This window comes from the organism of the source record quoted next, unplaced genomic scaffold, assembly GCF_019419815.1.
Source record: "Pyrus x bretschneideri cultivar Hongxiangsu unplaced genomic scaffold, Pyrus_bretschneideri_v1 Contig44, whole genome shotgun sequence".
Classification (NCBI taxonomy): Eukaryota; Viridiplantae; Streptophyta; class Magnoliopsida; order Rosales; family Rosaceae; genus Pyrus; species Pyrus x bretschneideri.
The window spans coordinates 2648559-2661063 of record NW_025999768.1 but is presented as its reverse complement, the minus strand read 5'-3'; the positions used below and the strand labels follow the sequence as shown (position 1 = coordinate 2661063).

Below are 12505 nucleotides of genomic sequence, written 5' to 3'. Positions count from 1 at the left end.
TATTCTGGTAAATGTGAAAAGACGAAAGTGATGGATCAAAAGATCGTTATAAAATGCAGAAGAAAAAAAAAAAAAAAGTTGCCTCAGCCTTCTGCCATACCAACTGATATGATCCACGTATATGGGAATCTACTTTTAAATCCCCTGGTTGTTGAATTTACAACGTTCCCCTTGATCCACGATTGGTAAATTAGAACCCCACATGCCCATTTTCTAGCCCGTTTGTGCCTTTATTTGATATGTTGGTTGTTAAATTTTAGTTACTCTCATCTAGCAGATGTGGGTTAGACCAGTTGATTAGAACACTTTATATGTTCGATTCACTCTTTCCGTAAATTAGAGTAGTTTGGGATATCATTTGTAGCCGAATATAAAATATTTTCTTACGTTCTGGACAAAGTTTGAGTACTAAACTTAAGAAAGAAGGAAAATTGTTCCTTTTAGGTTATGATAAGAGATAAAATTATGAACCATTTTCAAATGCCGAGTTGGTTTTGATAATTAGTGACGATGGATGGCTATATCTAAGTATATGGATTGATGGGGACGTCTGACATTGGTTTAGAATTTGAGACTAAATATTGTGTCAATTCAGATTGTTTAAGCATCAGAAAAAATAACTGAACTTTCCCATAAACATAGCAGAAAATAAGGTAAACAAAGAGAAAAAAAAAATGGCTAGACAATCTCTCTACTGACTACTGTTGTCATTTTAAGAGCAGAAGCAATGCAGCAGCGGAGATCTGGAACAAAAAGTATCGCAAACGAAACCAATCTTGAGCTCCAATATCCTGTAAGAAATGTGTATAAAGAAACCAGTGAGATAGAGGAAGAACTTCCACCAATATACGAATTCAGATACTAAAAACAATTTGATGTATTAACAAAAACATAGCATTCCGAGTGGAGCGACTTATAGTTAATGGGGAGGTAAGAAAACTTGTACCTTTGAAGAAAAAAGCAACGAATTTGCAGACGATGAAACTGTGTGTTCATCCTCTAGGAAGAGAGAATCACTTACGGAGTCATCATCTCCGGATGAGGAAGTTCCGTGAAACCCAATATCATATGCAATGTTCCCATTAGCCTTGAACAGTCCATAATTTCTCTCAGAAGTCGGCCCTGGTTTCAAGTTCTCGTTCAACAAGGCAAAAACGTACGCCTTCACTACAATTTTTGGCCGGAGAGGGGTCCCTTTTCCCATTGCTAGCCGTTTGCGCAAATTATAATTATATATCTTCGCGTTGTTTTCTGTAGCTGCAGTTTCATTAGCATCTCCCTTTGAAGCCCACCCTGTCTCTGTAACAATAATTTCCATATTCTTAAACCCGGCATCCTCCAATGCTGCATAAGCTGCGTCAATCTGCGCTTCAAGAAGGTTATCATAATGAAGGTTAGTATTTGGATCGTAACTTCCCTTAGAATCCAGGAAAAGAGCATAGTTAAGATCAACATTCTTCGGATTAGCCATATAGACGAGGAACGGGTAAGCATTTAAACAGAAGGGAGACCCGATTTCTGAGAAGAACTCCAAAAGCGGCTTCATGTACTTCTTAACATTGTGATTAAACGTGCACGAAGAGGGAGGGTAGGAATTAGTAAAAACGGCCTCCGCGTGCGGAGTATAAATCTGAATGTCGGTTAATTTCAGCCTCTTTACTGCCTTGTAGATGTTTTTAGCTGCACCCAAAAGAGCTCCCCACAATTCAAACTCCGCCACACCTAATACTTCATTTCCCACGGAAATCCCACGTATTTGTGTCTCGGGAAGGAATGACTGCACATTGTCTTTAACCCAATTCACTGCATCGTCCTCATTGAGACTCATGTCTGGCAGCATTGCATTTGGAAGTGTTACCACTACTTCAAGTCCAGTCCCTCTGAAAGCGTTGAGAACATCGCGATCAGTATCGTATATCCTGACATTCTTTATCTTTGCTGCTTTGATAAGAGCAACAACGTTCTTAGGAGAAAGAAGGTTATCTCCAACTCTTCCATAATTTATTCCATACGTTCCAGTGAACGCTTGCACCGCAACAGAGTCTGAGAAAGAACACAGTCAACACCATCAACGATTGTTCATGTGGAAATGAAGCACAACGACAACATACCAAAGCACCATATTTTACACTCAAATTAACATGACTATTTTCCCCAAGTCTCGAACGAGAAACAAAATTGCTCAGGAATAAAAAAGAAAGTCTTCTTCTCTAAGGGCAAAAAAACTAACTTCTGATAAGTGATGACGAATAAGGAGACGAAAATTCTATCATGCATCAATGTATGCAATACATTGCACTGTGGGATCATTTAGACCATCGGATATGATGGTTTCATCTAAAACTTTTAAATCTAACCATCTAGTTGATCAACGTATTGCATTCACTCTAAATAATCACAAAGATACACACTATTGCGCCAAGATTTCAGAGAGACGAGCCACCGGCCCACTACTAACCACAACGATATTGTCCATAAATCAGTTAAATATACTGTTCTATAACAATCCAATTCATCAAACTCAAGCAGAAAACAGTCTTAAACTCAAAACGCAACTCCACAAATCAATTCAAAACCAACCACCTACGAGAAAATCAAAAATAGAAACTTACCAATTAGAAGGAACAAGACCAAGAACAAGTGACCAAACTGAACAAAGAACCAGAAGCTTCCCATGTTCAACATGCGACAAAGATTCAATCTTAGGGCCACACAAAGAGGAAATCCGACAAGTACGAACACTTGTTGAATGCAGTGCTTCTTCTTCCTCGGGGGTTCCATGAGATACATTTATAAGTGATGCCCTTTTGCTGTTTTTCTCTGATGTCCAGGTTTTGCGGGTGTTTTGTGAGGAGCAGAGAGAGTTAAGGTATTGGGCGTTTTGGCGGTTTCGTTGTCGACTCTTGCTCTAGTCGGCCAATTTCTTTTCCTTTTTTTACCCACTTTGGACTTTTACTTTTGTTTGCGTGGAATTACTTTTACCACTTTCTACTGACAATTTGCCAATTGGAGGACGCCATTTGTAAGGTATTACTTCAAAATAGTAACTTCTATAAAAAGGGAAAAACGATTTTGACGGTATTTCAAGTCAAGCATTATTGTCGTATTAAAAAGTTAGATTTTATGTTTCTTTCTTACTTGTCACGTGACTTGTTTAAGATAAAATCATAAATTTTAGGAGTATATCCTCTCATATTGTTTTGACAAAAACTTATTTATCCAGAAAGATATCTGTCATTCTTTCCCTAAAAAATGAAATATATTTATCATGTTCCTTCTCCACTCCTCGAGCAAGAAGTCACTTTACGAACGCTAACATTTTGCAAACCGAATGTAGCCAAGTTGGTTAAGGCGGTATAATTTCTGTTACACATCAAGGCCCTTTATTCTGTGAATTGTCCATTCATATTACAAAAATACCCTCAAGCACTAGGAAAGAAACTGACTGGATATCTGATGGACAGAATCCTGCAACCTTATCCTCAAAAGCTCTAACATGTCAATTCAATACCTCTGAATTTTTCCACAAAAAAAAAACACCAGAAAAAATAAGGTAAAAAAAAACCAATCAAAGAAAATGGCCACAGCCATTCTCTCCACTGCAAAACCCTTCCTCCCTTCCTCTTCTGTTACTCTTCCTTCTTCACTGACAACAACACCGACATTAATTCATGTCCAAAAAACAAGTACAAGGAGAGGATTGACTTTTTGTCAGGCCCTGAGTGAAGAGCCGCAATCACCTGCTCCAATCCTCACCAAAAGAAGCCTGTCCATCTGCTTTCTCACCAGCTTTGCCTTCTCATTGGTTGGCAAAGATTTCAGCAGTTCTAATGCAGCAATTCTGGAAGCTGATGATGACGAGGAACTGTTGGAGAAGGTTAAGAAGGACAGGAAGAAGAGGCTTGAAAGGCAAGGAGTTCTCAGCTCATCAAAGAAAGAAACAGGTTTTGTTTTAATTCACTTCAAGATCCCATATAAAATGCTTAATTTTCTCTTGATGTTTAAAATTCAACGAAATATAATTCCTAGTGATAGTTTAGGTAGATTTGTGCTGATGTGAAAAAATGTCCCCCCGTCGGGTAATAAGGAGTTGGGTCACTCTTCGTATTGATGATTAGTTCTGGTGTCGAACTTTCACTTTTCTCATAGTATCAGAACAGGTTGACCTACGTGTGAAGAGTCTGAAGACCAATGGCTATATGTGCTACACATTACCCGATAAGTATTGTCCATGTTCTGTAATTTAGGCTTAAGGCTTCAGCTTGAAAGCTTGGAAGTTCATATTTTGTGCCATGGGAAGCTGCATTCTACCTGATTTTGGGCAAGTCTCGAGACTGTTTTCCTTTCATTTTTTAAAGTATTGAAAACTCAAACTGGAGAGCATGCACCTTCTATATCAACATCGTGTAGTTCTAGACGAAAAAATGCTCTTTGCACCGAACATGAAACCAAATCAGTGTGTAATTCACTTGTTCTATGAAAAAACGTTTTTGTTGGCATGCTAGAAACTTACAACAATAGTATCATATGTTGCAGGATATCTGCAGGAACTGGTGTACAGGCTGAGCAAAGCAGGCCAAGCCATTGAAAGTAACGATTTGCCTGCAGCCAGTTCGGTTCTTGGGGGCAGCACTGACACAGATTGGGTTCAGAAGGCGAATATCGCTTTGGATAAGGTCATCCCTCGTCCTTGCTTATAAGAACAGCACAAAAAAATAAATCCGATAATTAAACTTAGAGCATTGCACTACCATCATTTGTTGTGTATTGTGTTCGAATTTTACTTTGTGCTTAGTCTCGGTTTCTTGAACAGTCATAGCATCTGCTAGTTGTTACGTTGGCATTCATTGCATAGCTTTCCGACTGTTTTTCGTGTACCTTCTCAACAGCTAAGTTCTAGCCCTGAAGAGAAGACTGAGGTGGATACATTCAACTCCTCACTAGCTTCATTGATATTATCTGGTGAGTTACTCCATCACTAGAAATTATTCAATGAGATTGCATTGAACATCAATGCCTCACTTATATTACAGAAAATCATCAGTTATCTGATTGGAAAATATTCGGTTTAACATACTTTTTCGTTGGTCAATCTTGTTTTGCAGTAACCCGGAACGATGCGGAGTCCTCCAAGCTTGCTTTTGTGTCTTCTGCAAGTGCAATTGAGAAATGGACGACATTAACCGGGCTCATTGACCAGCTTAAGGGACTTTAACCATACAGAAGACCACTCATTTGATCACTTCGTTTCGTTTTTTTCTGAGAGGAAGACTATTAATTCCAATATTTCTATCAATCAGTATTACAAAAAGGAGTTCAACGGTCTTCATTGAGTTCCGGCTACCGCAGTTTTCGCTAAAACTACGACTTCCGATTTCATTGTTCTTTGTACATTGAATTGAAAGAATGATACTTTTTTCATGTATTTGCCAATCTGCACAACTCAATCAGCTATGGCTGTTTCAGCATTTTACGATCCCAAAACTCAAATCTTTGTTCATCCGAAAAAACACGGACTTATCCAGACCTGTGGAAATCAACAACTAGATCGAGCGAAAGACAAAGTTATCACTACAATAGTACAGAGCTGCACAATATTAAAATTACATCACCAGTATTTTACAACAGAATGTTACAGAGGTCACTGCCTGCTACATTCTCTCTAGTACACAACAAAAGGAGGGTACATTTTATACGTCTAAACTACCGATCCTATGGACGGAGGCTTCAATGAACAATCAAAGATCTAAAATTAACAACACTGAAACTAATGAGTTTTCCCAGAAATGTGCAAGGGTCAGAATGACGGAAGAGAAACGGGGTTTGGACGAATCATCAAGGTTCGACCCTTGCAGCCTCATTGCCAGGGCCGCCATTTTCAGTCACTTCTTCAACCTTCTTCCCGCTTCATGAACACCTGAACTAATATGTTCCTCACCATTCCCTTTCGCTGTTGCTTTCTCCATATTTTCTACTGCGGTCTCTTTGCCATGTTTCTTTTTTTCCTCTCCTTCTCCTTCATGTTTGTCATCATCAGCAATGGCAATGCCGGGTTTGCCCTGATCCCCTGCCACTTCCTCTTTCCCTGCCTCAACAGGTGGTTGCTTGACCGTTTCTTCTTTTTCCCCTTCAACCTCCTTCCCATCAACAGATGCTTTTGAATCTCCCGGAGCTGCAGCATCGCCAGGTACATTAACTTCTTGTTGAACTTTGGCTTCTTCAGGAGGAGCTGGTGCTTTTTCCTCATCTTGGTTTTCCTTCACGTCAACCTTTTCCATCTCAGTATCTGAATCCTTCTCAGCTTTTCCAGCATCTTGCAGGTCACTAATTTTTGTCTCCTCAGCTCCTTCAGGAGCAGCTTCCTGTTCTTTGTCCTCCTTCTTTGCCGAAGTTGATTTTCTGCTTCGCTTCTTTGGGGGCTCACTTTCTATTGGCGGCGGAGTTGCTTTGGCCTTCTCACTAATCCTTGCTGACCGCCTTGGTGTCTCACCAGTGCCCCAATCAAATTCTGATGCCGCAGGACCACCGGGGTGTGCTTTCAGGTACTGTTCCAACTGCCTTTTGCTGGTGATCTCTTCTCCCGTTGGTGCTGTAAATACGATCTCATTTTTCTTAGGAGTTCCACTTTGCCTGGGCAGAAACTGCATGTTACACAGACCAACCTCAGCGTGTTAAGTGGACTCAATAAACTGGAAAAAATACATAACAATATAATATGCATTGTAGGAAAAACATTTGAAAAAGGTGCTCAGAGAGACTTATGCGAAAATGGAATAAGAAATAAACTATTGCACCGTGGTAGGCAGATATTGAAATTGCACTTGAGAGAAGAAGGACAGTGATCATGCACCTTATGAAATCAACCAGCACAGAGACATAATAATTCATTGGCATAGTGCACTAAAGTTTTTTAGTAAAGTAACTTGCGAAAGTTACGAAGGCTCATATAATGGAATCAGCTAGAGCTCCAACTAAAGGGTACACTCAGAAGGCCAAAAATTAAAAAAGTTACTTTCTTTTCTTTGTATTTTAGAATATTCCATTGTCAGTTTATGTGCTCATTTGCCAAATCAATTACATGGTAAAAAATTGAACGTCTTTTGGTCAACACGATTTCCGTAATTGCAAACAACCAATATTCCCATTACTCAATCAGTTTAAATCCAACTATACATAGAACTAATCCGTTTGACCTAACATCTTAATCGTTTGGTCATACCAAAAAGAAGTCGAGTAATTAAAAGTAACAAAGATAAATTTGAAAGGCATTTGAAACAAATCAGCAATATATTGAATAGCAGAATCTCCTCAAATGAAACCACAGAGATTGTAATTGCCTCCACTTTTCAAAACCCTCAATTCTAAACTGCATTCCTCCATGAAAATATGAAAATTCTCATACAATTGGCAATGCAGAATTCCAAGCAACAAGTACAAAAATCGCTTCCCCCGAACCCTACCAGACAAATTAACCTAACAAACCATATGCAAAAGCCCCAGAAATTAAGCACAATTCCTGAAAATTCAACACAAACCCTAAAACAGAACCATTACCAAATCCTCAAATTCTACCACAAAAACCCACCAATCCACAAAACCCAATTGAAATTTCCCCAAATAAACATGAATATGCTAATTTAGCTACCCAAAAATTCAAAATTCAAAATTCCATAACTCAGAAAATTATATGGGCAAAAAAATACAGAGCCAATAAAAACAGATAGAAAGCAAATAAACCTTCTTCACCCAACCAGAAGGAGCTGGAAGTTCCAAGGACACAACCTCCTCCTTCCCACCCTCCTTCTCCACTGAGCTCGCCATTTCACTTCCCACCTGCAAAAATTTAAACAATTATTTTCCAAAACAACAAAAACCCTGAATTTTAATAACCAAATTACAAATTAAATAATTGTCAAAAAATTAAATTTAAATTAAATTAAATGCGAGAACAGTAAGCAAAGAGAGAAAGCTCCTTACTTTCTCTGTAAAATTCGAAGGCTTTGAAAAATTCGATTGAAGGGGAAGACAAAAAAAGAGGGCTAACTAAATATACACGACGTTGAATCAGAGCATTAGTGCTTCTTCTCTTTCGAGCGCTCGTCTGTGATTTTTGTGCTGGGACGTGACGGCTTCATGAGCACATGGCACGTGGAGTGGATAGGGGAATATGGACGGTTGGGATTGCATGTACGTAAGTTTGTTGGTTTTGACTTCGAGGAGCTGTGAGTCACCGCTCCGGGGTTGTGACGGTTGGCTTGTATGTGATTGCTTTTGCATTCACAACCGTACAATCACTACGGTGGACACGAGACGCAGGAGAGGAGCTCTTGTTTTGAATTTCAAATATTTTTTTTCTTTTGTCTTGGCATCTAATTAAACAGCAGAAAACAATATCCACTTATCCATAATTTGGTTTGAGATATTTTCATAATGACATATCTGGTGTAGATATTCGGTCTCGTTAGGACGTTCACGTATCTGATTATACAACATTCATCATCGATCGAAGATTACAAATGCTCGTATACATGGAGTCTCAAACTCGTATTTGCTAAAGCATTATCCTCTATGTGCATGTCTTGCGACACGCTTCTAATTACGGTTTATCATAAGAAAAAACAAAATATTGTTTGAACAACCACCCATTGTATTTCTAGTATATTTCATGCTTCAAGTGAATGAAGGGTTTTATGTGCAGCCAAAATTCAACCGTTAAGAATCTAACATCAAAAAATTCATGCGTATAATTTATATCTATGCATATATACTAAAAAAACTTGTACGTAAGATTTCGAGTCGACCTAAAATTTAAGTTACCATTTGATTGTGTGTGTTAGAGTGTAGAGTGTGGGATTGACTTAATTATGAGACAAGCAAAGAACACCCGCGTCCGGGTTTCTTATAAAACGACACAAAATTTAGGGTTATCCAGAACTACCTTATCCGGATGGACTGGATTATACCCTCTTTTTTAATCCTTAAAAATATAAGAAATAAAAAATAAAATAATAATTAAAATCTTTTCTGGGATTTTCTCCCGAACATGAATCCTCTCCGGATCTAGTTGTTCTAATCCACCTAATCAAATCATTTGGACTATTAAAATTTAATCTAACGATTAAAAATATTATAACTTTTAAAATGGGCATCTGTTTGTATCCGTTATATCAAATTTTAATAGTCCAAACAATTTAACTAGGTGAATTATGACAACTGTCCGGAGAGGATCCATGTCCTTTCTCTTTCTCCAGAGCTTTTGTTTTTTCGCTATTTATTTGCTAGCTGACAGCAAATCCTTCGATTCATTTCATGCAGATTGGCATTAAAAAAATAATAATAAATAAAAACATTTCATGCAGACCTTGAGGCCCAATTTCATGGGCTTAATTGCAGTATGTGGAGACTCCATGGAGGCTACAAGAAGGAAGAGGCCTGGATTCTACTTGACCCGGTTAAAGTGGAGTGGGTACTTTTTCCTCTATAGGCTAAAGACTTCTTGCTTGATAGATGATATTTCCCATTTCTCCGTCATATGTATCGAAACTTCAAGTCATCAAGTGTAAGACGTGAAGGAGTTGTTATGACACCATGAAGAAAGTTGAAATTTTATATCATCATAACCAATTGGTTATTGAGAAAGTAATCCGGCTTATAAGGTTTATAAGGTGTCCTAACTTTTTCGATGTGTAACTGTTCTTTACATCCTCACAGTTTACTTTTGTCAACTTAACTACTTTATATTATTCTTGGCTTTATTTGATATCTTTAATTCTAAAAATAACCAAAAAAAATATTACATGATTGATAATTTGCAAGGTTTTTATATTAGTCCCAAAAATCTTGTAAATCATACACGAATTTTTTTTTTAATTCCACAACTTCTCCATTTAAATAGGCTGTCCAGAGTTTGGATACTATATAAAAAGGATAATGTTAGAGAGATTAAATTTTTTAAACCAAATTTGCAAATCAAATGATGTGGTTGTAAATAATTGAATTATTAATTAAATGTCGATTAACGTATTTGTTTCTTATTGGTTACACATCATTTGATTTGTGCATTTGGTTTAAAATTTTGGTCTCTCTAACACTTACCCTAAAAAAAGTAAAGATTTGGACATTCTTAGTTAATTCTAACACTCTAAATTAAGTGTTTACAATATCTTACGCTCACGAGATTAAGTGTGAAAATCACTAAACTACTAATACGTACATGAATTTACGCACTTTACTTTCAATGTTTCAATCATCATTCGTTTCTAATTCGTTTGATTTTAATTTGATCTAATCTAAACTTATCCCTACATTTCCATCACATGATCTGACCTTCAAATTAAGTATGCATGCAAGATAATTTATATAGTATTTGTGTAAATATATGGATGCCCTTAAAGAAATGGAAACAGGTCCTTTCATTTCATGGATCAAATATGTGCATTTCGTGCAGGACTTGTACCATAATAGTATAGTGTTGAAGGAGTACGTACCACCGGCAAATGGAGCAATCGTCGTCCTTGTCGATAAAGCCAATTACTTTTAGATATCATTATTAATTAATTAGGGAACACCTTCCACATGCAGTGCATGGCTACATTTTCATGGCTTGTATCAATATTGACCCCTCTACTCTATGTTGCATTCTGTACACGATACTGCACTAAGTTGTCATTGCGGAAAGTTTGGAGCTTCAGGTTTTGGTCTATTTATGTTGGGAATCCTACCCCCCCCCCCCCCCCAACCCTAACATGGATGGATGATCCATATATGTGTGTGTGGTAACTTTAATTTCAAGATAAATGTTACGGAGATTCTCTCAAATTCTCCATGGGCTCTCTATCACTTTATGCTTTTGACATAATGTTTTATAATGTTGACATCATAGTTGACTTTAAATTGTGAGGTGGCAGAGAGCTCCACTTTAAGAGAGTCCCCTTAACATTTCTCTAACTTCAAACCATTCAAAATTATTGTGTTGATATCACATGCATACAGTGACTTACGTTGTTAGAATTCAAACATTCAACTCAAAATCAATCGACAATAACTGAAAAGATACAATATCTTTCGATCACTTTGTGCAAAACTTTCATTTCAAACTTAATTAATATGCTCTAGAGTCTCAACAAAATCATATGCATCTAGTTTCCCTAATGCTGTACCAGCTGTCAAAGGATGAGAGTGCTCTAACTAATATATAGGGAGATTTGCTTCACTTTGACCATAGATATACGCAGGGGTTAATATATAGGCATGTGGATATAAATGGCCAAGACAGATAAGACAAAAGTGAATAAGTTTTTCTATACAGATGGCGTTTTACTGCAGTAGTGAAAAATAATTATACATATGCATTTTGGTACAAGTTTGATCCCAACTGATTCTCTTCTCCCCTAACAACTGACAAACTAATCCTTTATCGTTTGTCAAAAAACGTTTTCCTATTATTTTTGTTATCCACAAACATTGCATATGAAAATCCCAAAAGACCCGTGTGTAGCTCTTCTGGAAAGAGGACAGACGAGTATATGTATGGTTAGTAATAGTTGAACATTTTACAACCATGTCACCAATATCATCCATTAACTTTTATTTTAGGCAATACGATCGTCATATTTAAAATTTCTGCTTTATGTTGTGTTGAATATGAAGGATTACAAAATATAAGAGATTTAGGTTAGGTTAGTAAGAAATGTCCCTACAAAACATTAGATGCAATGCGCTAGAGTGAACTCCTCCTGCTAAAAAAGTATTGGGTGTATGCATTGCGAAGAAGACAGTCCACAAGAGAGACTGAGAATGAGCTCCTACTACCAAAAAAATCACTGAGTGGATAATTATAAGGACAAAATACTTTAACTTCTTCCCACTTTCCATTATTCCCACAAATAGTCGATCGTTCATGAATATGTTGGAAAAATCAGTAGTTAACCAATTTAATTCATGGCATATCTGTCGATTTGCTCCCCAAACTTGTATAGAATTTTTTTTAATACTTAATTATCTATTAGATTTTTTTAGTAGAATAAGGTTTATGATTACTTTCTTACTTGTTATTAGGGTTTAAGTCTATCCATTTTGTTTCTAGATTAGATGCTTATAAATACACCTCTTGTCATTTCGTATAGTTTAAGTTCCTTCTTGATTTCATGTGTCCATTTTCGTTTGTTTTATTTTTCTCAGGTTGGTCGGTATGGTGTTTCAAGCAAATCTTGTGAAAGAAGAGAAATTGGGTGCAAAACTTTGAATCTTATACCATAGACTAAAGGAAATAAAAATACCACAAATTTTTCAAGACGAAAATGACAACAATTTTAATATGCCTATTGACTTACAGTAAAGATTTGACCATGAAACAAACATGATAGCAAAATGACAACAATTCTATAATTACCTTCCTAATTGTTAGGGTTTTAGATTGCGATCATATTTGTTTCATTCAAACATACGTTAAACCCTAAACTCTAAGTTACATATGTAGTTTGTTGCTAAGCCCCTTTAAGCCTAT

General features: G+C 37.0%; 3 protein-coding genes across 3 annotated transcripts; 1 reads left to right on the top strand and 2 right to left on the bottom strand.

Moving 5' to 3' along the window:
• Positions 1–581: 581 nt before the first annotated feature.
• LOC103953978 (glucan endo-1,3-beta-glucosidase 14-like) lies at positions 582–2889 on the bottom strand. The gene is made up of 3 exons (XM_009365784.3): positions 2613–2889; positions 947–2043; positions 582–791 (listed from the first exon to the last, which is right to left on the bottom strand). The coding sequence occupies exons 1-3, from the start codon at positions 2788–2790 to the stop codon at positions 708–710; spliced, it is 1359 nt and encodes a 452-aa protein (XP_009364059.1). The 5' UTR covers positions 2791–2889; the 3' UTR covers positions 582–707.
• A 673-nt stretch (positions 2890–3562) lies between these two features.
• LOC103953930 (thylakoid lumenal 16.5 kDa protein, chloroplastic) lies at positions 3563–5425 on the top strand. Its single transcript, XM_009365738.3, has 4 exons — positions 3563–3944; positions 4537–4676; positions 4890–4962; positions 5106–5425. The coding sequence occupies exons 1-4, from the start codon at positions 3578–3580 to the stop codon at positions 5213–5215; spliced, it is 690 nt and encodes a 229-aa protein (XP_009364013.1). The 5' UTR covers positions 3563–3577; the 3' UTR covers positions 5216–5425.
• Positions 5426–5550: 125 nt separating this feature from the next.
• On the bottom strand, positions 5551–8136 carry LOC103953979 (methyl-CpG-binding domain-containing protein 11). Its single transcript, XM_048567273.1, has 3 exons — positions 7978–8136; positions 7738–7833; positions 5551–6641 (listed from the first exon to the last, which is right to left on the bottom strand). Exons 2-3 carry the CDS (start codon positions 7819–7821, stop codon positions 5883–5885), a joined length of 843 nt encoding a protein of 280 aa, XP_048423230.1. The 5' UTR covers positions 7822–7833; positions 7978–8136; the 3' UTR covers positions 5551–5882.
• Between the last annotated feature and the right edge of the window lie 4369 nt (positions 8137–12505).